Source organism: Tenrec ecaudatus, chromosome 10 (genome assembly GCF_050624435.1).
Source record: "Tenrec ecaudatus isolate mTenEca1 chromosome 10, mTenEca1.hap1, whole genome shotgun sequence".
In the NCBI taxonomy this organism is placed as follows: Eukaryota; Metazoa; Chordata; class Mammalia; order Afrosoricida; family Tenrecidae; genus Tenrec; species Tenrec ecaudatus.
In genome coordinates, this window is record NC_134539.1 from 116,043,392 (window position 1) to 116,070,737 (window position 27,346).

The 27,346-nt window shown below is 44.0% G+C and overlaps 1 protein-coding gene across 1 annotated transcript in view; it reads right to left on the reverse strand.

The window, feature by feature from the left end:
- Positions 1-27,346, reverse strand: part of MYO1D (myosin ID) — a 333,146-nt gene that overhangs the window by 178,742 nt on the left and 127,058 nt on the right. The window contains exons 9-16 of the mRNA XM_075561385.1: positions 26,872-27,017; positions 26,678-26,792; positions 21,290-21,460; positions 17,642-17,712; positions 15,825-15,899; positions 13,116-13,248; positions 9,298-9,464; positions 2,729-2,936 (exon numbers count right to left, since the gene is read on the reverse strand). Of these exons, the coding sequence (XP_075417500.1) occupies positions 2,729-2,936; positions 9,298-9,464; positions 13,116-13,248; positions 15,825-15,899; positions 17,642-17,712; positions 21,290-21,460; positions 26,678-26,792; positions 26,872-27,017 (1,086 nt within the window). The remainder of the gene's footprint in view (positions 1-2,728; positions 2,937-9,297; positions 9,465-13,115; positions 13,249-15,824; positions 15,900-17,641; positions 17,713-21,289; positions 21,461-26,677; positions 26,793-26,871; positions 27,018-27,346) is intronic.

Here is a 27,346-nt window from a genome sequence, read left to right on the forward strand (position 1 = left end):
CCTGAAGGAAGAGCCCCTGAAACTATGGAATTCTATCTGGAATCCAACTTTGTATGTATGAGCTGGCCTATGCAGACAGAAGGGGAAGGCGGCAGACCTCACCTTGTTAGTTGAGTTGTAATGGACTGAAGTCTGTCAGACACTGAGGATGGTGAAAGAGTGACCATCAAACTGCCACAAAGAGTAAGAAGAGGATTTTACCAGCTACCAAGTGGGTAGATTCATTGATTATATAATGTATACTGGGGCACTTTGGAGAGGAAAGACTTTCTAAGACTCAACACATCAGGGAACAGTCATAAACCAGCACTGTCCCAAGAAACGTGAGCGGTCTGGTCATAGAGGTTCAAACCCTGAATCGGAATCAATCTCTTGGATAGGTTAAAAAGAAGAAAGACTTAATACCAGGTCTATAAAACAAAACAATCATTTCAAACCACATTATGTATTGAAGAGCAAAGATATGGAATTTGACAACCCAGAATAACAGATGGTGAAGGCACTTTACTAGAGCAGACAGAAGCCAGAGCTCCATTTTCTAGTATTCTTGAGAAAGAAAACATAATAAATGAACTTCAAATAGAAGGAAGGCATCGTTTGTTTGTTTGTTTTTTTGGGGGGGGCAGGCAAGGGAAGATGAACGGACTGTGATAAGGGCCACTAATATTTGGAATCAACTGGACAGCTGTGGGTTTGCTCTTCTTTTTTGGGGGGATTTATTCAATGTTCTTAATGAGATGGTTAAATGCTGTGAAATGATAGTCTTCTCATATTATTTTAAAACATCGATGAATCCTAATAAAAATGACTGTTTAATTTAATGAGCTCAATAAACACACATTAAACTTTATATGACAGAATATAGGTCTATGTATAATATAGGCTAATCAACCTTAATTAAAAAAATAAAGAGGATTTATCCTGCCATACATTAAGACAGACTACAATAAAGATGGTGGGGCTTTAGTGTAAAATCAGGCGACTAGAAAAGTGGAACAGAGCAGCTGGCTCACAGACACCTACACATGGTAATTTCATATATGATAAAAGTGACACCACATTTTCATGGGAAATGTACAGATTGTTTAGTAGCTAGTGTTGAGAAAACTGGCTCACCATAAGGAGGAAGATGAAAACTGGATCCTATATAAAACCATATGCTTATTTAAGATGAAGATCCAAATAAGAAAGGTAAAACTACACAGTCTAAAGAAGCAAAGGATATCTTTGAAACAAAGAAAGTGCTCCGATGATCAAAATAAGGGTTCAGTCCAATTGAGGACATCATGGACAAAGTCTGTCAGAATGCCCACACAACAGAACATATCTATAATGTCTAAACTTTACATGGCATTAATATAGAAAATATTCAAGCAATTTTGCTAAGAAAATAAGAAAAAATACCAGCTCCCATAGAAAAACAAAAGTTTACAGGAAAAACAAAGCAAATAGGTTTTTAATGAGATGCTCAAATTCAATGTCAGTCAGAGAAATATAAAATATATCTATTAATCTTGCAAAATGTTGGTAGCCGGATAATATTGACAGAGATGTGATATCAAACTCACTGGCACTGAGTCAACATTGACTTAAGGCTACCCTGTAGGACACGGTAGAATTGGCCCAGAGTTTCCGAGATGTGATATAACAGCTGTCACATACAGCTAGCTACGTATATACAGCTAGTCATTCATATACAGCTAGTGGACACTGGCAGAATCATTCTGAAGAGGAACCTGGGAGAACTTTTACCAAATAAGTACATGCACAGCCAATGACCTTGCAATTGTTCTTCTAGGTACATAGCCTAGGTATGTATAGTCTCACAGAGGTACATATTTCTTTATAAACCTGTATTTTTTTACATTAAAATGGTATATATGAGAATGGGTAGAGAGAATAAAAAATACACGAGTGAGTGAGCCCCTACATGGATCAATGAGATACTATGCACGATCAACCAATGGGCATTAAGTCAACACTTCACACCTGGGGTCACACGATGATGAAAATCATGATGGTTGAGGGAGGTTATTTTAAGTATGTTATAAAAGAATTTTGAATCACAGGACAAAATAAATGCCAAAAAGTATAGGGTAAGCATTTAAAACAAAAATTAGGCTGGTTCACATCTCTCTCCAATTTTAAATACCAGAAGACAAAAGAGAATAACGACCTTGCCCTGAGAGCCAAACAGGTGAAGATGCCTGGCATCATCAGTGAACATTTCGATTACAGATCCCATAGAAGAATTCTGATCAAAAGAGGGAAATTATAGAACAGAATTTTAAATTCCTATGGACTCCAGACTTTCCCAGGCCATGGAGGGTGGATGAACCCCTATAGCTGTTGTCCTGAGATAATCTTGAAAGTTTGTACCAAAAAATCCTGGACATCTTCTTAAACCCAAACAAAAGTTTAGCTTAACTTGTAATTATGGAATGGTACATGTCAAGATGGCTGGCACAGTTCGTGTTTTACGATGTATGCCCCCCAACCATGAAAAATAGGGGAAAGGGCAGGGGGCAATGCCATAAGAATAATTTTGAATGTAGAAAACCAAACAATATTTTTCATGTGTGAAGTCAATAGATACCATTCTGAGATTCTGAGATGTACACAGATAGATACACACATACTGTCCACGATCACTTCTTAAATGAAAGTAAAAGATACAACAAATTTCTTAGCAACATTGATGTAGGACTTTATTCTTAGATGTAATTACCTTTTGTAGAAAGAGGATGATCCTTCCGAGCATCTGGGTACGGAGTTCTTCCAAAGTAAACAATGTGCGAGGAGTTCGAATGAAAATTTTGGTCTTCCCGTAGGCCACATCATCCTGAAACCTACAATGCTCAATCAGCTTCTTGACAGCCTCCTTGTCTGATGGAAGGTCATGGTTGGGCCAGGTGAATTCAGAGATCATTTTGTACCTGAGTAAACAGAGAATAGATCACATTTTATTCCCTACTCTTAAAAGGCAGCTGTTAGATTATGAGTCAAAGTGCTGTTTAAGATTATATGCACACAAGCCAAGTATTTGAGTCTGACTATGCTCCCCCCCCCCCCCCCCCCCCCCCCCCCCCCCCCCCGACACCACTTCCCACCTTAGCTGTGACTTGGGAGAAGTTACCAAATCTCCCTGTGCCTCCTTTTCCTTATCTGTATCAGATGGAGATAACTCCCCATCTCATCTAGGCTGTGTGCTTCAGAAACTCCAAGGGCTTAAAACAGTGCTCTCGAGTGTGGAAAACTCATGGGCATCCATTTAAGTTGCAACTATTAGTCTCCCCCTGCCCAGAACAAAGAGTAATGACAAGCAAGACACCTGGAAATAATTCGTTTAATCAGACCACATAACCTCAGCCCCACAACCCCGAGGCAAGAACTAGATGGTGTCTAACTACCACTGTCAGGGAGCCAGAATAGGAATAAAGGGGGGTTATCGCCCCAATGCCTGCATAGGACCACGACTAAAGGAGTTGGAAAGAAATCACGCACCCACTGGACACCTATGGAAAGATCCAAACTGAGCCTGCTCAGACACAAGGCGGATGGGAGGTCTACCTGGGCACACGCCATCACACAGTGTGCCTAAACTCAGCCAATAGGGTTGCCAGTGACCTCATCCACACCTCCCCAGCCAGTGGGGGTAAAGATGGTCGCAGGCAGGCCGCATCTCTCTCTCTCTCTCTCTCTCTCTCTCTCTCTCTCTCTCTCTCTCTCTCTCTCTCTCTCTCTCTCTCTCTCTCCTCCAGTGTGCTCTGCAGGCAGTGTGGGAGTCCCTCCAGTATACCAGCACGCACACACCTGCATGCCGGCCCGGGCCTGCATGGGCCCACAGGACTCTTGGGTCTCCTAGTGCTGCAAGCAGGGTTCATGCTCCAGGTCCAGAATGCTTTCCAAGTGGTTTTCCATGTTTACACATGAACTCCTACGTGGTTCCGCATGGCCTTGTACGCTTTCCAGAAACAGTGTACGGTTTTCAAGACTGTCAAACTGGACACTTCCCTTTTCCTCATAAAAGTCACTTGGACCACAAACGTGCTTCTGCTACATGAATTCTTTCTGCACTGTGAAACAAAACTGAGGTACCCCAATCTCGGAACCTAACACCACTACTAACTGCTCTGGAAAGCAGAACATTAGAAAGTCCTGGATAGAGTAAGAGAAAAATGTGAAGCAGTTTTCTACAACTCAAAATCATAAGAGACCAGGTTTGCTGGTTGGATAGATTGGTGGGAGGCCCAAGACTATGACCCTTAACCACCCTTCAGGTTTGGAATGGAACATACTCCAGACAAGATTAATCAACTACTGAAGATCAAAAGGGTAGGATTTACCAAGGGCGGGAGTCAGCGGATGGAGAGGAGGGGAATGGGAACAGGAAACACAGGGAGGAAGTGGATGAGCAATGTACATTGAGGGGATTGTAATGGGTGAACTGAGTCAGAATGTATGAATTGTTGAATGTGAAACTGATGACCTGCCTTGCAAACCTTCACCAAACTCAATAAAAAGTCGTACAAATCCCCCAGCTGCCTGGGGTACACTCATGGTATGTACTTCCCCAGTGTTAGCAGCCGTTATCGTTCCCTTGAAATGTTTAACACATAAAACCGTATCTGTTTCTTACTGGTTCATCAATATTTATACCCCACAGCGTGTCTTTCACATCCGTTCAAAGCGAAATGGACCCCAAACCTTTTGAGTTGAAAGTAAAATAAAGCCATTTGCACTAACAAAATTCCTTGTCCTCCTCCATGGCAGTCTTTTTGTAAAAAAACATTTTATTGGGAGCTCTTAACAGCTCCTGTAACAATCAATACATCAATTGCACATTTGTACATATGTTGCCATCATTATTTTCTACACATTTATTTTCTATTGAGCCCTTGGTGTCAGCTCCTCTTTTTCACCCCTGCCTCTCTTGGCTTTCTGGTTAAATTAGAAATTATTATTTTTCATATCTTGCACCAACTGGTCTCCTTTCCCCCATGGTTCTGTTGTCCATCCCCTGTGGGGTGGGTGGGGGTAGTTATGTGGTGATCAGATCGTGATCGATTTCCCCCTTCCTCCTCTCCCCTCCCCACCTTCCCCCTGCCCTCCTGGTATCAATACTCCTATTCCTCTTCCTGGATTCCACGTGTCCTGCGCTCTTATGTCTTATCTATACCTGTGCACATGCTTCGGGGTCTAGCCCACAGTGAAAGGCAGCCCTGGGGTCATGATAGTGGGGGGTGAGGATGCCTCAAGGAACCAGAGGAGTATTGTGTGTTTCATCGGTGCTTTCCTGTACCCTGATTGACTCATGCCTTCCCTGTGACCCCTCTGTGAGGGGATCCCCATCAGTCCTATTATTGTCCTCTATTTCAGTGACTCTTCATGGCCGCCATTTTAGCTCATGATAATACAAAAGAGCTTCAGAAAAAGGTCACGGAAAATTTCTACTATCTTTTATTTCCATGAGCTTCTCCCTCCTTCATAGATTCTCAAATCAATCAAATTCTACACTTACCCATTCTCACCTCACTCTAATATTTAAACTTCTGGTGTTCCATACGTGTCAACACAAAAATATTCTATCATCCGTCAACTGCTAGAATATATTCTTTGAGTTCAAACAGCAGACTAGAAGTCTTATGACATAATTTGACACTGTTTGGAATCAAGATTCAGTACAAACACAACTCTACTAATGAAAAATGTCTTCCCACACAGCCTTAATTAAAAAGAAAAGCCGATTCTAAAAACTGTGAATTCAAAACAGAAAATGGGTACTTATGAGCATAATGCTTAAATCAAAATAAAATTCAATAGGAAATCTCTAGGCTACTTTGCTGAAAGTTTTATTCAAAGACTCCATTTATTAAGAGTTTTAAAGAGCACTTGTGTCCTTTCTTAATTCTTTACTTGCAAAATCTGTAACTTTGCGTACATGTAGCCCTACACTGTTGAAGAAAAACCAACAGCGCTGAGTTGTCTCACTTTACGCTGAAAACCACGCCTCTCAAACGGATACCCAGCTCTTCCTGGAAACGGGAGGACTCGGTGCTATGCTTCCCTACGCTCCCAAACGAACATCCTCCTTTTGCTTCAACCCCCTACAGCAGCTCTTCCAAGCCTCACCCAAGCTCACGGCCCTCCTGGAGAAAACAGAAACATTTAAACAGGAACACCCTCCCTTCTGTCATCTGTGACGTTCCAAGCCTCCCAGCATCTGCACCCCGAGTCTCTGCCTTTTGTCCTGCTGCTGGGGGTGAAATGTCCCTGCTCTCACGGAAAGACGACAAGCCTTTCACTTGGGCTTGGATTCCGTCTCTTCTTGCCTTCTCAGAGACGTTGCTAGTACAATGACCTCCCTTTCTTCTGCCTCTTGGTCGCTCCCCTGTTCTGAATCGTCTGCACCTACATGGGGACACACATTTCCCCAGTCCCTCCTGGCCTCACATCCCACTCCAGTGGCTTCCATTGCTCTCGGCTTTCCTTGCCAGCCGATGTTCTTGAGCTGTCCACGGCGAGCCAATTCCCCCATCTACTTTCTAATTCTCCTCAAATCAGCTTGTGGCCTGCCTTCTCCACGGACCTCCGCTTTACTCTTACTTGTTATGTCGTGCTATTGACACAATGACCATCATTTCCTACTTGAAATGGCATTTTCTTCGGACTTTCCAGACTCAGTCCGTCTCTGGCTTTTCTTCTGCTTTAGTGGTTGTTCCCTCAATTCGCTGTTGGCTATTTCATGCCAGACAGCAAGGATCAGGGTTGACATGGACCTCTTCCCACTCCCCCAAGTTTAGGTATCAGCGAGTGATTCCCCAACCTCTATTCCAGCCAGGATGACTTCGCAGGACGCCAGGATGTAGATCTAACAGCCTACTTAGAATTTCTACTTAGAGGTTTAGGAGGCGTTTCATACAACGCAGTTGAGAGAGAAATCTTGGTTTGATGCTTCCCATGTTCCCCGTCACCTTCCCTAAACTGCTCCTCCTCAGTCTTCTTTATCTCCGTAAATGGGCAGATGCCCCAGTCAAAATTACTGCTCTCATCCTTCCTTCCCCTCTCTCATCACATCCTGTCCATGAGCACATCTCTAGCACCGCCTCCCAAAAACACCCTGGCCATCCCACGCCCTCCCAATGCCGAGCATCACCTTCTTGAGACACTATCATGACGTCATCTTGTGGGCTCCTGCCAGTGTCCTAAACGTTTCTTGCTTCCCCTTCACGGAATGGCAGGGGTCTCTCAGACATCCGTAAGATCCCATCAGTGCTGGCTTCAACCTTCCAGTGGGTTTCATCTGATTAAGCACTTAGACGTGTTGTGGCACCACCCTGCTCTCTGTCTCGTCCCATGCCACTTTCATGTCACTCACCAACCCCCAACCAACTCTCCGTACCTAAGACATCCAGTGTTGATTAGCTCTAACTTCTATTACCTTCTGGTCCTCCTAGATCAGCATTCTCAACCTGGGGGTCGCGACCCCATGGGGGGGGGTGTCAAACGACCCTTTCACAGGTGTCGCCTAAGACCATATTTCCTATGGTTTTAGGAACCGAGACACCGCTTCTCTATCAGTCTCTAGACGGGTCCGCCCACCTGCAGATACACCCACATATGGGGTCATAACAACAGGAGGAACTGTATTAAAGGGTCAGGGCACTAGGAAGGTTGAGCACCGCTGTTCTGGATGGAGGTCCGTTGTTGGGGTTTTTGTTGTGATTTTCTTTATATGAGATGCATGATAGGTAATCCACTGAGACAGTAACTAGATTGAGAGTTCCTTAGGGTTATGGCAGGGGAACTTGGGATGACATGCGGACCTAATGATAATAGGTACACAAATGAAGAACATATTCTAAAATTGATTGTGGTCATGACTGCACACGCTTTACTATCTTGAAACTGTTGAATTGTATGGTACATAAATTATATACCATTAAGACTGTAAAAAAAAAAAGAGAGAGAGCTAATTGGGCATTATTCCCTGGCACCCAATCTAAAGAGTTGATTGATGGCCACCTCTCCTGGAAAGGACATTAATAGTGACTTATCATGGAAAACTGCCTGGAAAAATTAAATTCAGCTTGATTTTTCAAATGGCAAAAACCCAAACCCAAACCACCTCACTGATTACCGCCCTAGAGCCCTGTCCCCGCACACTCCTCTTCTCTGATCACGTCGACGGGTTCATTCCGGACATTGCTATCTCTACGGATTCAGCTACAGGAGTTCAATTTCCTGCATCCTCTTGTTTTATTCTTTATGTGTGTATGTATTTATTTATTCATTCATTTTTTGGTTGGGATCTGCACATTTCTAGAACATAGGAAATGCTCAGTAAATATTTGTTATTGATAAACAAGTACATGGAATTGAAAACATTGCTGTTTTGATTCCCATTATCATTATGAATAATAAACGAACAGAAGCACTGATAGTCAACATTTGCTATGGGATTGCTATATGCCAGGCACTATTCTACATCTATACCTTGCAGTGAGTTCCTCCAGCAACCTCAGAGACAGTAACTATTATTATCTCCAGTTTATATGTGAGGAAACTGGAGGATGAAAGGTTATGTGAAGTCAGGATTCAACCTAGGTAGACGAATGTCAGAACGTCTCTAACTTAACTAATTAATATTATTATTAAGATTAGTAATGTCAGGAATGATAAGCAGCATTAATTGGGCATCTACTATATGCTAGGCAATTGGGCTTTTTACTTAGGTTAATTTAATCCTCACAACAGCCTTCTGAGGTAGGTGTGATCTTCATTTTACAGATGTAGAAATAGGGTCAAAGGTGTTAAATTGCTGCCCACGGTTATGTAGTGAATGAGTCGCACAGTCAGGATGTCAATTCAGACGGGAGTCCAAATCCATGTACATGTGTTCCCCCCCCCCCCAAAAAAAGAACTTTTCCTACCATCCAAAAACCACAGAGTTGGGATTCTGGGAAATTTTTCCTGCTCTGCAATTTCCTCCACTCTCGGTCTTTCAACAAATGCTTATAGAGCACCTGATGTGTGCTGACCAGAACCCTGGAGCAGAGTTGGCGACCCAGATCGAACCCACTAGTGGCTCTGCTGGAGAAAGGTGAGGCTCTTTGTAAAGACTCCAGCCTCAGAAACTCCAGGGAGTTCTCGTAGGTACTAGAGGGTCTCGATGAGCTGGGATTGACTCACTGGTAGTAACCTGGTTTGGGAATGTGTGCTGATATGAGGTGGTGTAGGGGAGGGCTATGTACTTCCCAGCCTGCTTTTAGGTGTTTCTGCTTAGTCTATGCTCACCTGTGAAGAAACTTCTCGTATGTCTGGCGGAAGGCAAACCCTGCCCGACGCACCCTCACATTTTCCAGTAGGCCAAGGTATTCCACTTGATGCCGGCAGCGTTCATCATCAAATATCTGTGGGGATTTCTTGTCGTTGGGTTTGATGCAACGTACGTAGTAGGGTTCCTAAAGAAAGAAATCCCGCAATGACATACGGTGCTGGAGGGAAAGCTCCGACCCTGACACTGCACCCTCATTAGTGTTGGCAGTCTCAGGCTTGAAGCACGAGGATCAAGTAGTTGGTTATACTTCTGAGGCAAGGTGTTTATTTTTCCTTTCTTCCCCAATTTAAGGTTAGAAGTTCTCACATGGAAAGGTGGAAAAATAATACGTCTGTCAGAGTTGACCACGTATCACCTGTAGAGAACACTGAGTGCAAATTACTCTACCAGGACAACATGTCCAGAAAGGAAGCTGGGCGAATTCTACGGTCTGCAATAGGAGCCCTGGGGCACAGTGGCTTGTTTGTGTGTTGGGCTGTTACCGCGATGTCGGCAGCTGGACAAGCAGCGGTGGCTCCACGTGGAGACAGTGTTCTACTCCTGAACACAGGCACCATCTCAGAACCCCCGGGGCAGGCCTACCCTCTCCTATGGGGTCACTGAGAGGTGGAACTGACTTGATGGTTTTTGGTTTGGGCAATCACAGACCATCCTCCTACTAGATGAGATTAAGCTAGAAATCAAGATTAAAAAGAGATAATCATGTGGAGGGAGGGTGGGTTGGAAAGGGGGAACGGATTACAAGGATCTACATATAACCTCCTCCATGGGGGACAGACAACAGAAAAGTGGGTGAAGGGAGACGTCGGACAGTGAAAGATAAGACAAAATAATAATTTATAAATTATCTAGGATTCATGAGGGAGGGGAAAAATGAGGAGCTGATGCCAGGGGCTTAGGTGGAGAGCAAATGTTTTGAGAATAATGAGGGCAACGAAGGTACAAATGTGTTTGACACAATGGATGTGTGTATGGATTCTGATAAGAGTTGTATGAGCCCCTAATAAAATGATTAAGAGAGAGAGAGAGAGAGAGAGAGAAAATGAATCAGAAAATCCCTATATGGTGGGAAAATAAGAACTACAAAGCGGCCTCAAAATGTTCAAAAAAATTCCATTTTCCCACAAACTTTGTGAAGCATATACTTCTAAATGATCTTTGGGCCACATAGAAAATTACAACGGGCATTAGAGAAGGCTTTCCAACTTGGTAACGTATAGAGTCATGTCAGCACAGCTTTCTTGGTGTAAGGCATCACTTGAGTATGACTGTAAGTAACTTTACCAGGAGAGTGGAATTTTACCAGTATTCACTGATTTTCCACAGGAAATGATAACCCAGGATTAGACACTAAGGATTAGCAGGTGGTGGTGGGTGGGTGGGGGGAGCCCTTTCATCCTGTTTAGGAATAGACAAATCTTCAGATAGGGACTCTAGAGAAAACACACTCTATATTTAATCACCGTTCTCTCTCAACTTTGAAATGCCGCCTCTTCTCTCGCTTATGAATACCCAGGCTGACTCAACCTACGAAACCCTAAAGTTGACAAATCCTTAGTGTTTTACAAGGTTAAACCACAAAAGCTCATAGAGATCTTACTCTCAGGTGCAGTTTCACCTTAAGAGGTCCTGGGAGCAGAGTGGGTGAACTGGGGGGTTAGGAGCGTGGAAGTTAGGCACTAGGGTAGCAGACTGCAATCTGCACAGTAGGCAGTTCTAAACTACCAGCAGCTCCATGGGAGAAAGACGGCGCTTTGTCCTCTGGTAAACAGTGACAGTCTTGAACTCCCACCGGGGAGTCATATGGAGCTTTGAGGATAGTAGAACAAAAAGGCAGGAGGAACGAGGCCATGAAAACTTTGGAGCTGCTATACTGGAACGAATGCCTTCTTCTGTCCTACTTTGATCGCACAGACAAATGAACTGCTCTCTCTGGTTTAAATCACTCATTTGGAGTGGATGGTTCGTTTATTAGAAAAGAACCCTGGCTGTGCCGTGGGTTAGATGGTTGGGTGGCTAAAGGTGAGGTCTGTGGTTCAAACCCACCAGCTGTTCCTCAGGAGAAAAATGAGGTTGCCTGCTCCCCAAAGAATAGTCTCAGAGAGCCTGTGTAAGGCCACTATGATTTGGAATTGACTTAATGGCAGTGGGTTTTTTTATTAGTAGTAGCTGAATGTAATTCCTGATACAAAAACTGTAGAAAGCTGTAGGTTTTTAAGAGACAACGTTTCAGTATTTGATACCAAGTTGATTACTTTTCCCGTTACCTAAGTTTAATGAATTTTATAAATTTGTTTTGTAAAGTTCTGCATTTGCCTCTGTTTCTTGTACCTCCTACCTTCCTTCTGGGGTACTGCTTCTTCTTTTGTGAAGTAGATGGAAGCTGACCTGCAGGCAGACACTGAGATGAAAGCGTGTCTGTAAGGGTGTCCTTTCCACTTGTTGTCTCCTGTGTCCTTTCCCCTTCTCTCTCTCTCTCTCTCTCTCTCTCTCTCTCTCTCTCTCTCTCTCTCTCTCTCCCCTCCCTTCCCCCCCTCTCTCTGGCTTAAGGACACACGCTAACAAAGTCTGCTTATTCCAAGTCATCTGAGGCCAAAGAATCCTGACTGAAAGAATAACATGTTTTTGTGCTAGCTGCTAATTTATGCACAGTGAAGAAACCAGAAATATAGATTTAAATTCTTAGAGAGGAAGTTGATTTGAAAAAAAAAAGAAACCAATAAAGAAGAAAACACACAGGAAATACATCAGAAGAGAAAGATAAAAATGAAGGAACTAAAAATAACGAGGCCCAGAATGCTGCCTAATTTATCAAACTTGTCAGCGGGGGAGGAGCACTGAGCTAAGTTATCGCACAGAGTATTATTCCCCAGAGGAACAATAAACACCAGAGAGAACTGTCAATAATGTGCCTTTATATTCCCACTATTTAAGTACTAATGTTCCTCTTGAAACTCCCCCTGCCTTTGTTCAGTTCTTATTCAAATACAACATACTGAGGGCCCATCACCGCTCAACTGGGTGCCCTTCTTTCTGACGGGTCTGCAGTCAGCACAGGGCTGCACTTTAGAGGTTCCATATTTGTAGGTATACAGGAAGGACACATGGTTGAGTACTTGGCTCCTGACCCACAGGGTGGCGACTCAAAGACACCCAGAAGCCCCTGGAAGAAAGGTCTTCATCTACTTCCAAAGGGCATTGAAAACTCACAGAACCGAGTTCTGCTCCGAAACACCCGAGTTGCCATGAGTTAGAACTGACTGATGACAACTGGTTTGATGTCTTCGCTTTGTTTCTCTTGTGTATGTTTTATGTCTCACTAAGACGACTGTCCAGTTGACCATGGCATAGTCGTCTGAAGCACAAACAACTCTTTTGCCCAGCCAAGTGGAGAAGAAGAAAACGCCAGGAATAAAAACTCTTATCATGATATTCACTTTAAATACAGTATTCTTTATGCAAATAAACTGGGTTATATATTTTTTGGCCAACTACGCCCTCCCAGCAAGATATTTTCATAAGCAACATATAAAAATTTTTAGCATAGTATGCTACTGAAAATACTTGTGGAGAGGGCTTGGTTGGCAAAAAAAAAAAAAAGTAGCCATTTTGAATTTTTGCCCAAAATATGTCTATTTGTCTAAAACTATGTGTTTCTTTTTCAGTGAGATTAAATGTATTATTACTTAAAATCAAATGATACACACATTCTCTAAAACATGGTATCAAGAGAGATTGTGAACTACGATAGTTCTTGGTAAGAGAGAACAATTACCTTTGATGCAATGTTGTCGACTAAAGCGATCATAGAATTTTTAAACAGGGTGGCAGCAGTCAGTGGTCGCTTGGTCACCTCCGTGATGCTCAATTTGCCTTCTGGCCACATGTTCTTCAGCACGGGATTTGAACTGAGAATCGCAGAAAGAGAGATTCAAACGTGGTCAGATGCAAAAAGGGCAAGGATGACAACGCAATCCTGGGAATCACCCCTGGATTGTGGTTCTAGGTTACAATCTCAAGACTGAGCTTAAGGCCTTCGCTGGTATCTTCTGAACCTACACCCAGGCCTGTGCGTGCATGCATGTGACTTTTAAGGCCCTAGGAATGCAAAGAAGTTTCAAAACTTCTGCTTCTCCTCCCCAGCCTCCTGTGGTCTGTGGTTTGCCTTGTTATCCATGTAGGGGTACACATTGGGTTGCTAATTGTGAGGTTGGCAGATGACCCAACAGCCACTCATCGGGAGGAAGGTAAGGTTGTCTGCTCCTGGCATGATTTATAGCCCCTTATACACTAGACAGCACCGCAGTTCTACTCTGCCCTATAGCATGGCTATGACTTGGACTGACGATGGGTCATGGAATGACAGCAGTGGGTTTGGCTTGTATTGGTCTGCCCTCTACAGCTAGCTGTCTTTAAATGTCTCCAGACAGCACACGCCACTTTCCCCCTTTACCACCGCTGGCCCCATCGCCATCCCAACCGTGGGAGAGTTCCGAGTTAGGCAAAATCAGGGAAAAATCTTTTGACCAGTACTTTGGGAGCTACCACACAAAACAAAACCAACAACAATTCTTTAGGAATAAGGTTCATTCTGTTCTCTTGGGTACTAGGTATCTGGTACCATAGCTGGGGGCTGTTGTCTTTAAGACTGTGGGGAGACCAGGTGATGTTAAAACTCCACAAAGCTCTCTTACTAAGATCAGTTTAAAAAAAAAATTTACTTGAATGTGTTGTTGTGAAGGTTTTGATTAATTGTCAGAGCTCCAAAAAGTTAGATTTGCCCAGCTTTTAAATTTTGACAGTTTATTTGCTGCTTTAGTTTAAAGACAGATTATAGGGCTCCCTACTTTTCCATTTGTTGCTATCAAGACCTTACCCTTCAATGGTTTTCTGTTCTGAGATGGGTTTTTTCTCCTAATAATATTGTACCATGTTTTGTGTGAAATTTTACACAGCAAATTGGACTACCACTGAACTATTTTCATGCAAATTTGGCTCCCATTGAACTATTTTTACACTAATTTTTCCATGAATACTTTGTATACAAATAACATTTTCATTATGATGTCATTGTTCTAGCTTCCCTTCTCCTCCTTGTCGTCTTATTTTTGATTTTTGGTAAATTCTGACCATTTGGTGTCTTACAGTTGAAGGGAGCACACTACTCACAGGTGATACTGCTTATTATATACACCAACTTCTTATGTGGCCAAAAGGTGATCTATAGAAATAGGTTCAATTCTCAGGTCAAAGGGTATTTTAGGATGACAGTCTCAGGAGTCCTCTACTCTCTACTGGCAGGTCATCTGGTCCTGTTTAAGAATCTGAGTTTTGTTCTCAATTTTTATCCATTCTACCTGGGTTCTTGGTGGCTCCTAGGGGCCAAGTACCCTCTAGCACTTCTGGTTTCAAGTTAGAAGCAGCTGTGGTTCATATGGGCTATTAGTCCCCTGGCCTAATTTACTCTTCCAGCCTTTGACTGCCTTAATTATCTTTGGTCATATGAGTGGAGATTAATAGTTAGTTATATCTTAGAGGGCTGCTCACAAGCTTTTAAGAGCCCCAGATACACTTCAATTTCAAACTCCCTGTTTTTATTTACCTTGGTCAGGTTGTGTTAACCTCATACCCCATACTTGGCCTCAACAACTTTTGATAGCCTACTGACCAACTGATCGAACAGATGGAATAAATAAGAGAATACAGTTCTCTAATCCAGAAGTATAATCTGAAGGGGGAAAAATACCGTTTCTTCTCCACGGACCTTCTTTGCAAAGCATCCAGAGTACATTTGAACTTGCAACTGCGTGCCTGCTCCTGAGAGGCACAAATGGCTTGTGCTAGATGACTAACCCTGTGGTTGGCAGTTCAAAGCCACCAAGTATGCCAGGGAGAAAGGTCTGGTGCTCTGCTTTCACAAAGGTGATGGCCAAGAAGACCATGTGGAGCAGTTCTACTCTTTAACACGGGGCTGGCATCCACTGGAATTAATTCAGTGACAATGGATACCATTTGCCAATTATTTGCCACTTAAATTTTAAAAAATTTATTACATTTTTCTTGTTTTATAAAAATGATCCAAATTACTGACACAGACACTACTGTGGTATTAGAGTGGTCTCTTAGTGGGGAGCAAAAAGTCACTACATGGAGAAGCTGAGCCTATAATATTTCTAGCTGGGCCACAGGCTGCCCGACACGGCTCCCAATGGCCCTGTCTATGCGGTACGGATGTAAAAAACTGACTGGCAACAGCGAATAGAGACACTGAGCCAACCCAAGTGGTAAGTGGGGGAAATCGGTAAGTCTGCAGACTCTCTACTCACAGGGTTACATACTAGTTTAGTCATTAAGTATGCTGAGCAGAAGGAGAAAATTTGGCCAGAAACTCTTCAACTGTTGCCTAATCACATGCCTGTGCATTGTACAAAGTATGCATTCCAAAGCCCTAATGTAAAGATAATGAATAAAATTGCAGTCTTACCTGTTATACATGAGGCGCTTAAAATCTTGAAATAAGGTGTCTTTATTTTTGTCAATGAAACCAATGACAGAATAGCTAAGAGGAGAAACCCACAAGAGAGAAAAGAAAACACGCGTTATTCACCAGGCAAGAGGCATATTTGACACTCATCCTGTGTAGGTGGGCTGTGGGCTTTCAGGGGGGCAGATATGTAGGGTGCGGGATGTGCCCTTGTCAGGGTTCTGGCAGCTGGGCCGAAGGCCGGGGCAGTTGTGTGACTGCAAGGTCAATGGCCAGTTGGCATTGGGACGATCGTTTTGAGCCATAGTATTTGTAAAGTCCAGTGTTGTCATTTAGTCAGAAACAGCTATTAAGATTTCTTCGCATGTCTTTTCAGCATTTACAGAGATGATAATTTGCTTTCTTTGGCTTAATTTCTTCATGGAATGGGTAACAAGTAGAATTTCTAATGGGAAAGGGGGGAAAAAGAACTTTAACCCATAAAAGCAGGCTGAGGGCTGCTGAGGGAGGGTCAGAGCAGACTGCGCTTGGTCAGAATTATATTTCAGTCACCTCTTCCGAGTTTTATTGCATGGTAAATCAGAAGACGATGTGGCCTGTAAGAAGCTCGATTTTCGAACGGCAGCATTTAAAGATCAATATGGTAGCACTTTGGTTACACGTCACACAACTACCTGTAGCACTTCACATACGTTCGTGACTCTCGCATCTCTGGGTCTTTTCCTAGCTGGCTTCATCGCTTGGGCTGCCCTCTCTTCCCCCTTCCATCTTCCTTTTGTTTGCTTGTTACTTGCTTAGAACTCAACTCAGGCGTCCCTTGCTCAGCAAGGCTTCTCTGTAGTTCTCACCCTGGCTTCATTAGGTCTCCTCGGAGCTCCGGAATGCCTTGCGATCTTGAGCTAAGTCTTGCTGCTGCTCCAACTCGCATGGCATCTGCCTGTATCCCCCACTAAACTGTGGTTCCTTAAGCGCAAGGCTGATCTTAGCCATCTTTTTTCTCCAGTCCTTAAACAGATTCCTATGGTTCAGTTAGCCACCAATCAATTTCTATAGAGTCGCAACTGTTAGGGGCTGGGCTCGAGCAGAGTGTTGTCCAACAAGTGTTCAAAACCCAGAAACCCTATCATGGGGGGGTAGAGGGGAGGGGCAGAAAGGGGGAATCTCTCACAAGGTTGGATATATAGCTTCCTCCCCCAAGGGGGACAAATAACAGAAATGTAGGTGAAGGGAGACAATGGAAGGTGTAAGCTACTAAGTAACAATAATAATATATAATTGATCAAGGATTCACAAGAGTGGGAGGGTTGGAGAGGGAAGGGAAAAAAGAGGAGCTGATACCAACGGCTCAAGTAGAAGGAAAATGTAAATGTTTGGAAATGTTTATGACAACCTATGTATAAGTGTCCTTAATACTATTGAATGATGGATTGTTATAAGATTTGTAGGAGCCCACCAATAAAATGATTACCATATATGTATATGGCAATCATTTTATATATATATATACTCGAGTATAAGCCGACCCGAATATTAGCCGAGGCACCTAATTTTACCACAAAACCTGCATTAAAAATGTGCTGAAAAACTCGGCTTATACCCAAATATATACGGTAATAAAACCAACAAAAAACCCAAACCAGAAACCAAAGAAGCATCACCATTTTTTTTAAATGAAGAGATGAAAAGATATCAATGTTCACAAAACGTCTGAAAAATGCACCTGGGCGGGAAAGAAATTTATACTTGCTCTGGGAATACTTTCTGAAGTGCTGTTGCATGCAGACCACATTTGATGTGCCAGGAACAAACATACTCACACGACGTCACCGGCATAATGTCGAATCCGGAAGTCGCGGTCAAACTCCAGCATTTTGTCGGAGGCACACAGCTAAGAAACCAAGGAGACTATTTTCAAAATGGAGGCTTTAATTTTTCAGAAAATATATTCCAACTTAAAAAATGAGATGATGAATTTTTTAAAAAGGTGAAAAAGCCAAGAAGGTCGCAAGCCCTGATATTGTTATGAATGTAATTGTTTGGGGTGGGGCTAGGTTTTCATATTTGACTTCTGTGGGTAAAGACTGAGCTTCCACCTGAAGTCTCTTTCCTCAGGGGATGCCCCTGGGCCCTCTTTTCTCTCCCACTTGCTGGGGCCCAGATGGCCAGTCCCTAGGGGATGAGGGGATGGAGGAGTCCCGGAGCCCTGAGAGACAACTAGACTTCTATTGTCCACGACACTCAAATCCTGGCTGCGTGTCCTCGCCACAGCCCAGCCCCCTTTGATTACTACAATCTCTCCTCCATGACCCACTTGGGGCGGGCCATATTTGTCATTATCGAGGGCCAACTCTCTTCGTCCTACCAATTAACATTTACGAAATGCGTTCTGATCTCTGACACCCACGGAAAGGCCGGCTCAAAGACCGCAGACCCAGAGCTCGTACGTGGAAGCTCTGGGAATGATTCCTGGGACCCACACACAGAGCAGCCTGGCTCACCTGGTTTCCGCTCGTCTGGTACTCAGCCAGGTCTGCATCCCCAGAAGACCAACCTTCTGCAGCTCTCTCATGCTCAAGGGAAGTACATTCTCAAAAGGCTCTGGTAGCCTCCCCAACTCTCTGCAGGTCTCCTGGTCTAATCCAAACCATCGAGGCCATTTTCAGAGCCGCTACTAGACTTCTCCGCCTGCCTGTGAAGGACTGCTTCATATTCGGTAGGCTCTGAAGAAGGCCTCTAAGAACCGGCAAAGCACCGCATGCATTCACATACAACAGCCACTTAGGTTCTAACGTGGAATAACTGATAATCCGTATCAGGGTGGTGGATTCGGTAAGATAACTAAACCATAAAAGAATACTCCAGTCTTTCAACAAGAGAACAATTATCGTAAATTAGAAGCAGACTTCTGGGGTTCAAATCTTAGCTCTCCCCCATAACCACTCAGTGTCCTTTAAAAGCTACTTCCTTCCGAGAGCTGCATTAACGATGGCCTGACCTCTACAGGACACACTGGCTACCACACAGCGCGGTCTCCGAAAGATTCCACTCTTCTCTCCTACTCGCTTATTAAGCACTCTCCAAAATCTTCTCATTTAGAAAATCCCCCAAGGAAAGGGATACAGGAGATGGCCCACACTAATTCAATACTTTGTGATTCTATTAACTATTAGTAAAAGAATTAGTATTATACTAATTAGATACTGTCGTCTAAACTGATGTAGACACAGGTTTTGGAATTTTCTCCTCTCTTTTTAAAAAAATGAGTTACAGGTTTGTCATTTACTTTTTAGGTTAATCATATGCTCAGTAGTTGTTTCACAGTTTATTGAACTGTTTGCATGCCTCTCTATGGTAACTTGAATGAATAAGAAATAATTTGGCTCCTAATGAAATTAGTGTTGTAAGTCAGACCCCTCTTTGATCACACGTCCATAACTCTAGTTAATGGGTGGCAAATGACGGTAGCCGGCACAACATGCAGAAGGATAACAGCACTATTTAGCATAACGCTTTATAGGGATTAGGACATCCGAAAGAGTTAGTTGTCCCTGTAAAGACGGAAAGTCTCAGTACCCCTCTGTCCCCGAGGGGTATTAGGGGTTGAAAGGGACTCGATGATTTCATTTCTTTCCTTCACAAGACAAAGATGGGGGAGAGGGATCTAATCCCCAACTCCACAGATAAACTGCTGTTCAGCATTTTCTGTCACATCATAGCTTAAAAGTACCGCACACGGTTGTGAGCCTAAGACGCATTCTAAACAGACGGTCGACAAATTCACTTCCTGGGGAGAAATGACCCAGGTGAGATGAGATGGATTTGAGGTCTTGTGTGGGACTCACCTTTATTTATGTTAAGTCATAATTGTTTAAAAAGCATGGGAGCGTTGCATGTTTAATTTAAAATTCAATATTCCATAAGGATTCTTGGGTATGATTTTGACCTATTAAATTAGATTTTATGAACAATGATTGAGTATCTACCATCTGGTAGACAAAATGTGAGACAAGTCTCGGAAACCGTCATGTGGTTTAAAAAAGACAGTTATCAATGATGCCACCAGACCATTTACTGGTACCATTTTAAAAACTGTCACCTGTCAGTATTGTGGTCGCCTCTAACTGCTCACTGCCCTGTCCTCACCATTGAGGATGGCACCTGGCACAGAAGTAAACACATGGAGGGTCTGGGGCACAGATGGGGCAGCAACTGAAGAAACACCTCTAATGGGAGAGTCCTCATGTCGAAGGTCAGAGGGTAGTAGCCTTAAGCCCGCTTGTGGCAGGGTCACTGGTCACCTGTTTGTGACCGATCCATGCGGCTGTTTCGGAAAGTAACTGGCCTAAACCAGCTCTCAGGCGGGAATCGGTTTCTGGATGGTTTGTGTTCTCACAAGTGGAGTATGGCATCTCTCTATTCTGATGGACAAAGTTAGGACAGAGATGCGCGCGTGCTGAAGACATAGCAGGTGTCACCGACAGACAAGGGATTATGGGGGAGTAGACATGTATGTCTCTGCTGTACTGGAGGAACATGAGAGCTGTTTCACCCTCAGCTCTGGCTGCTGCTAGCCGGCCTGTGTTTGCAGGGCAGCCTTGGGCTAAAGAGAGTATGCCCCTTCTCTAGAGCAGCAGTTCTCAACCTGTGGGTGGCAACCCCATTGGGGGCCCAATGATCCTTTCACAGGGGTCGCCAGATTCATCACAGTAGCAAAATTCAGTTATGAAGTAGCAACGAAAATAATTTTATGGTTGGGGGTGGGGTGGGTCACCACAACATGAGGAACTGTATGAAAGGGTCGCAGCATGAGAAAGGTTGGGAACCACTGCTTTAGAAGATTCCATGACCACCACGCATGAGAAACATACTACATGCAAAGCACACATGGCTGTGTGCCCATGACCACCACTCCCACCAGTGATGTCAAAAGGGTGATCCGTTTGTGACATTCCCTTTCAGAAGGTGAGGAACAGCACGTGAACAAGGGCACCATTCATTGAAGGAAGGTGTTCCCTGTATGGAAAGAGCAATGGGAAGAAGGACGGCAGGGCCTGCACCACGCTGTGTAACCACCGAGGAGGAGTGGGAAAAGGCAAGGACAAAAGCTATGTCACTGCCAGAGGGCTCCGATGCAGGAGTAAAAGTTGAGCACATGAACCAGGACTCTGCACCTATTGGTTACAAATGACATCATGCTTTCTAAAGACTCCTGCTCAGTTTTCCTGTTTCTAATGAATTGCGTAGTCTGCAGCTCCCTCTCCTGGATATTAAGATTTTATCCATCTTGCTGTCCGATGTGGACAGAGAATTCATCCAGTGGCGAATCACTTCACGGATGTCTACGGCCTCTCTTTCTTAGTTAACTGGGTGGGGAATTCTTTTAAATCAATATATAAAATTCCTTTAACTGTCACACCACAGAAAACCCCCCTGGATGAATGGGAAGTCCTCATCCAATTCATTACCTTTCGACTAGAAAAATGGCCATGCTTGCCCAGTTTGCTGTTCAGTGCTTCGAGGAACATTTCGTCGGTGACCTTGCCGACGTTCATGCAGGCGTCATCCAGGATGGAGATGATGCCTTTGTGCTGCTGCTCCACCAGGTCCACGATGATCTGGTTGTTGAAGTAATCGATCTGGAGGGCCCAGGGAAAGAACAGATACCCTGCGGTGAGACACAGACACAGCTACTCCTCATAGGACAAGTTGAAGTGAAGCTACCTTGACCTCCAATATGTCAACATCATTAATGAGTCTGACGCTACAAGAAGCCCATATTTCTAACAGTGGTCAATTTCTGAACTTCTCTGTTGGCTTTAAGGGGCGTGTGGCATGATGGATTACACGCAAGGTTAGCAGTTGGAACTCTTTAGTGGTGCTTGTCTCCTGGACAGATTGACAGCCCCAGAGCCCCTGGGGGCAGTTCTACTCTGCTTCTAGGATCACTGTGAGTCAGAATTGGCTGGATACAGTGGCAGGATACAGTGGGAGACATTTTTTGGCTGTCCAATCTAGTTAAGTGTCACTGGTATCTAATGAGACCAGGATGCTATTAAATATGTGCAATGCGCAGGGAAGCCCCAAGATAGACTTATTTGGTCCGAAGTGTCATTAAAACCAAGTTTGTGAAGCTCTGGTCTAAATATTTACTTCTATTGGAATTTCACGGAGCCCTGGTGGTACAATGGTCACATGCTGGATTGTGATCCGTCTGCATGTTTGGCAGTTCGAAACCACCAACTGCTCCGTGGAAGACTGTGCTTTCTATTTGCACAAACAGTCACAGTCTCAGAAACCCACAGGGGTCAGCACTGACTCCATGGCAGCGAGTGATGGTTGCTCATGTGGTATCTATTATCGTTTTCATTACAGTTACCCCCATCTTTGGTGGAAAAAATCCTCAAACGGCAGGAACTCCATGATTAATGGGTGGTATCTTAAGACTTTGGGATGAAGCATCAAGGAATTAAGACTAAGTCTTCTGCATTAGGAACAAAGAAAGGCACTTCCCTTTAAAATTCCAGCTCTTTGAGTAAAGGTAATGGTCTGTACTGGAGAGCCCAGTAGTGCGTAGTCTATAATGTTTCAACCACTTCTTACAAGCCGTGGTTTTCACACACGTTCTCCAAATGTCTGGTGTGCTCTAGAAGGTGTCTTACAGATGGGGTGTGTGTGTGTGTGTTAGAGGGTAGGTCTGTGGGACCCCCATTCCTACTCTCACGGAACACGTTTGTGCTTGAAAAAGCAAGTTCCTGACAACGAAAGTCGGTGTCTAAACCACAGCACTTTCAAAGGGATTGAGTCAGAGAAGCAACTGGCAGAAACCATACTGAAGCTGAGCCCAGCCACGACTCAACATCTAACAACCAGAGTACAAGAAACAGAGAAACAGATGAAATGACACCTCAGGAATGTGATTAGCAAAACCCAGACAGTGAGAAACTCTACAGAAGAAATGGCTCAACAGACGTTTGCAAGGAGGAGAGGGAGAGTGGGAAATATAGGAGGTAATCTAGTCACGCGAAAGGGACCCACCAACCAATCACAATTTAAGAACCTTACTTGGATTTTAATACAAACAAACAGCCCCACAAGATAAAACCGAAACCTAAACCCACTGCAAGATAATTGAGGAAGCAGGAATATACAGATCAGATATTTGATGATATTAAGAAATTAATTGTGCGTTCTTTTCGGGTGTGACAATGGTATTGTGGTTATGGTTTTTGTAAAAGTGTTTCAGTTAGAGAAAGAAATGAAATACGAGGAGTCACAAAAAGTTCAGGGAAAAATTGGAAGTGAAAGATAGTGAAACTTTCCCAGAAACATTTTAAAGCCCCTCTCAAATATTTACGGATAAAATACTGTGATGTCTGGGGTTTGCCTGAAAAATAAGCCAGGGGCAGGTGGAGAGGGAAGAGCTGACAGAAGGCAGGTGAAGGCTGGTGGATACACAGAGTTGACTATGCTCTGCTCTCTGCTCTCAGGCACGTTGGACATTTTCCACTATAGCACATTTGCCAATGAGCTACCATGCTCAGAGTTAGGTTTTCAAGGAAATGATGGTCAAGGACAACATAACACAATCCACCGCCATCAAGCTGATTCTGACTCGCAGTGACCCTTTCGAGGGTTGCCAAGGCTTGTAAATCTCCACTGAGGCGGATGGCCTCACCATCTCCACGGAGCAGGCAGTGGGCTTGAACTCCGACCCTGTGGCTAGAAGTTCAGCACTTACCTGGCCGTACCACAGGGCTCCTCCTGGTGCAGAATAATAATAATAACAACCCCAGAAAAGCAAAACAGCAACCCACTGCCCTCAAGGTGATTCCGATGGATAGTGCCCTACAGGACCCTCTGTGGGCTTCCGAGGCTGCTTCTCTTTGTGGGAACGGAAAGCCTCATCACCATTAGACATGCTAATGTTGATGCCACCTGGCATGCAGTCCGTACTTTTTACTGGTCCTTCCCTCTGGGACACATAGCTCAGAATTTTTGCTTTGGAATCGCCTACTAGAATTGTTGACTTTGTTCGTTAATGAACTCTATCTGTGAAATCGGATACTCTAATTGTGAAGAAATATTTTTGAGTCATACCTCTGAATCTCATCAGAATAAAGTGTTTTATGATTAAATTTGCGATAGAAATTCAAGCTTCGGTAATAACTGTGAATTACATTATGCCACAGATTTATTCTAAGAAAGATGTGTATAAACTTAATTGAATTGAACTTAATCACATTTTAAATGTGTTATGAGAGTTCATTATTTAAATCAAAACAGTAGGTAATCCTATTATAAAGTAAATGACAACCCTTTGGTTTATTTGCAAATAGGTAACATTTATACTAAACACTTGAACTAACTTTTATGATATTCTAATGTTTTACATGATGGGATGCCAAGATGTCATTTGAAGGAGATGTCCTTCTTCCAGCATCATTAGATGTATACCAGGCGTGAGCTCCCTGTTTTGAATGAGAGAAGACAGAAAGTAGGAAAGGCAGGAGGGCAATTTAAGCATTTCACTTAGATGGTTGTTAGGTGCTGTTGAGTTGGTTCCACCATGGCGACTGGACTGAATAAGTTGCCCGGGCCTGAGCCGTCTTCGCGATCACTGGTCGTGTTTAGTGCCTTCCAAGTGAGAAGTCTCATCTTCCAGCACTACAGCAGTAAGATTCTCTTGTGACCCATAGGCTTGTCACTGGCTAATCCAGAAGCACACCACCAGTCCTTTCTTTCTAGTCTGTCTTAGTCTGGAAGCTCTTAGTCTGGAAAGCTGTCCAGTATAGGTGACCTGCTGGTATTGGAAGTACCAGTGGCACAGCTGCCACCACCATACAACATGCAAGTCCTAATATGATAAACGATGGTGGTTAATTTGACAGGTTAAGCCTATCAAATTGTTTTTTACTTCTGGGCAATCATTGGACATCAAAAGAATGAACATTGACTTCGATTATTTGTAGAGCCCGTACTAGGAGCCAGGTGGCACTTTCAGTTAAGTGTTGCACTGCCAGCAACAAAGTCGGCAGTTCACACCCACTCACCTCTCCAAGGGAGAAAGAGGAGGGCGGCTGTCTGCTCCCATATGGATGGGAAACCCTACACAGGGTCATTAAGAGGTGGAATTGACTCGATAGCAAAGGGCTTTGTCTCGTTTTTTGGAAAGAGGACAAACACAGTTTCATAAATGTGGGCACACATTTTTGTATTTTTAAAAATTTATTCTCAAAACTGCTAAAAAGGCAAATTTAATGGAAAACCTACTTGTTCCCAGTTCTACTGTGAGCAGATGGTCGAATCACAGGCACCCACAATAATGGCCATGGGGTGTTGTTTGTTGGCTCTGCTCTTGGGTGTCTGTGATAGCCCACCAGGCAGTTCGACTCTGACGTGCATGAAAGCTCCTCAAGAGTTACGGGGAGAGAGCAAGTAGCTGAAGTGTATGCTGCAAAAACGGAAAGTCCATGGAGCTGAAAGTTAAGACAGGTGTGTTCAGGGGCTGGGTTTTGGAGAACAGGTACAATACAAACTGAATACAACAAAATGCTGTTCCAGTTGAAAAGTAGAGGAAGAAAAGGGAGGAAAGATGGACAAAGAAGAAAGGACGTTTGGAAGCAAAGTTGAGCCAACTTAGGGCACAAGCTGCTGCTCTAAACAGTGTACAGACGGCGCTGAACTGTATGCCCACACGGTATCAGCCCCAAAGCGGCAATATGATACTGGGGTTGACTGCTTCGGACTCAGCATTGGCCAGCTACCAACATGGGTATCGAAAGAGAACTTAACTGAGATGAAGTCCCACCCCTACACCAAACCAAAACATACACCAAGCACCAGATTACTGCTGGCTGAGAGTGACCCTGGAGAGCAGAACAGACCTGCCCTGGTTCCCAGTGCTGCCTATCTCGAAGGAAGCAGCCTGCCACACTTGCCTCCTGTGGGGCAGCTGGTGGGCGCTAACTGCACCACGGCACCCAAATCCCACCCATCAACCCTGAAAAGGAACTACATTTATACACAGGGTAAGTCAAAAGCGATTGCAGTTACGGGTCTCGGTCATCTACGCATGGGTTTACTCCAAACAAAACACGTTTAAGCAAATCCTTGTGACAGACAAGTTCTCTCAGTAATAGACTGGTTTTAGTCTTCTTAGGTTGCCTTAAAAAAAAAGTGCCATCAAAACAGTTACTTTGGGGTAGATCCGAGGGGTCAGTTCATGGCACAGAGGTCAGCTCAGAGATTATGGCAACTGTTTTACCCAGAGAGGCCTCCGAGTCGATCTCGGGAAAGGCTCTGTGGATACAGGATGATCCTGGGGACTCAGTGTGACGTCTTAAGAAAATGGAAAACTGGTTAAAAGAAAAAAGGCCCAGGAGAGTGGCACTGAGCCATTTCTTCCGTCATGACAATGTACCTGCCCCTTCACTGAGGGCACCGAGGGTGGGTCAGCCAGGACTTTGTTACAGAGAAATGGAACCTCCTGTCTTGAAAAACTAAGCTAATGCTTCACATACCCAAGAAGTTTAAGAAATACCTCAGATTGCTTTTTGAGGCATGTCTCTAATAAAATGAAAATTTCCCCTTAAATTAAAAGGCGGGGAGGGGGAGGGAGAGGGGGAAAATGTGCTGATGGAGCCCCATGAAGGGCCACCCACCTAGAAGTGTGCCTAGTAAAATTCGGGTGACACATCCTTTGTCTGTGCTAGTCTGTGGTGGCACAGAGGGTTTTCTATGTGGAAATGCTCCTGGCCGTCAGTCCGCATTCACTGAGTCTGTCTGCCTGGGGACAGGCTGCGCTTTAGCTAGCACGGGACCCACGCAGGCGCTTTCGGTAAGACCCCACTCACGTGCTTCCACGGGATCCCTTCCCGCTGATACTCTTCCTGCTCTTGCTTCAGAACCAGCTGAATGAAGAGCTGCTGCAGTTTCTCGTTGCAGTAATTGATGCAGAACTGCTCGAAGCTGGAGCAAAAGCAGGAGATTAACTGTAAGCAACTCAAAACAGTGAACGACCAGGTTTTAAGTAGTCGATGCTATTTACCTGTTGTTGTCAAAGATCTCAAAGCCATAGATATCCAAGACACCAATCACCGTGTTTTTCCCATGGATGGTGGTGTCGTAGCTCTTGACCTCGATGATGTCGTTGATGCGAGTGACAATCCAACAAAAAAGCCGCTCGTAGATTGCCTGCGAGGAGAGGACCAGGGTAAATCCTTGCCCCTGTAGGAGTGAGTCCTCTGGATGAGGTTGAAATTCTGGTCCGCCGCCCCTTTACTGTGTAGCACAACCATTACGACCCTACGCTGAACATTCGGAAGTAGAGATTAGCCATTAAAGAATGGCATGATACATGAACAATCAAAGTGTGGACTGTTCGGATTTTTAAAAGAGTACCCTTGGTCATTATGCGTAGCGTCTTCCTCAAGCAGTTTTCCCACCAAGACATGGAAATCATTTGCTTAAGCTTTTACACGGTTCCCTTCATTGCTTCCCTGTTAATGCCATGAACCAGTGAG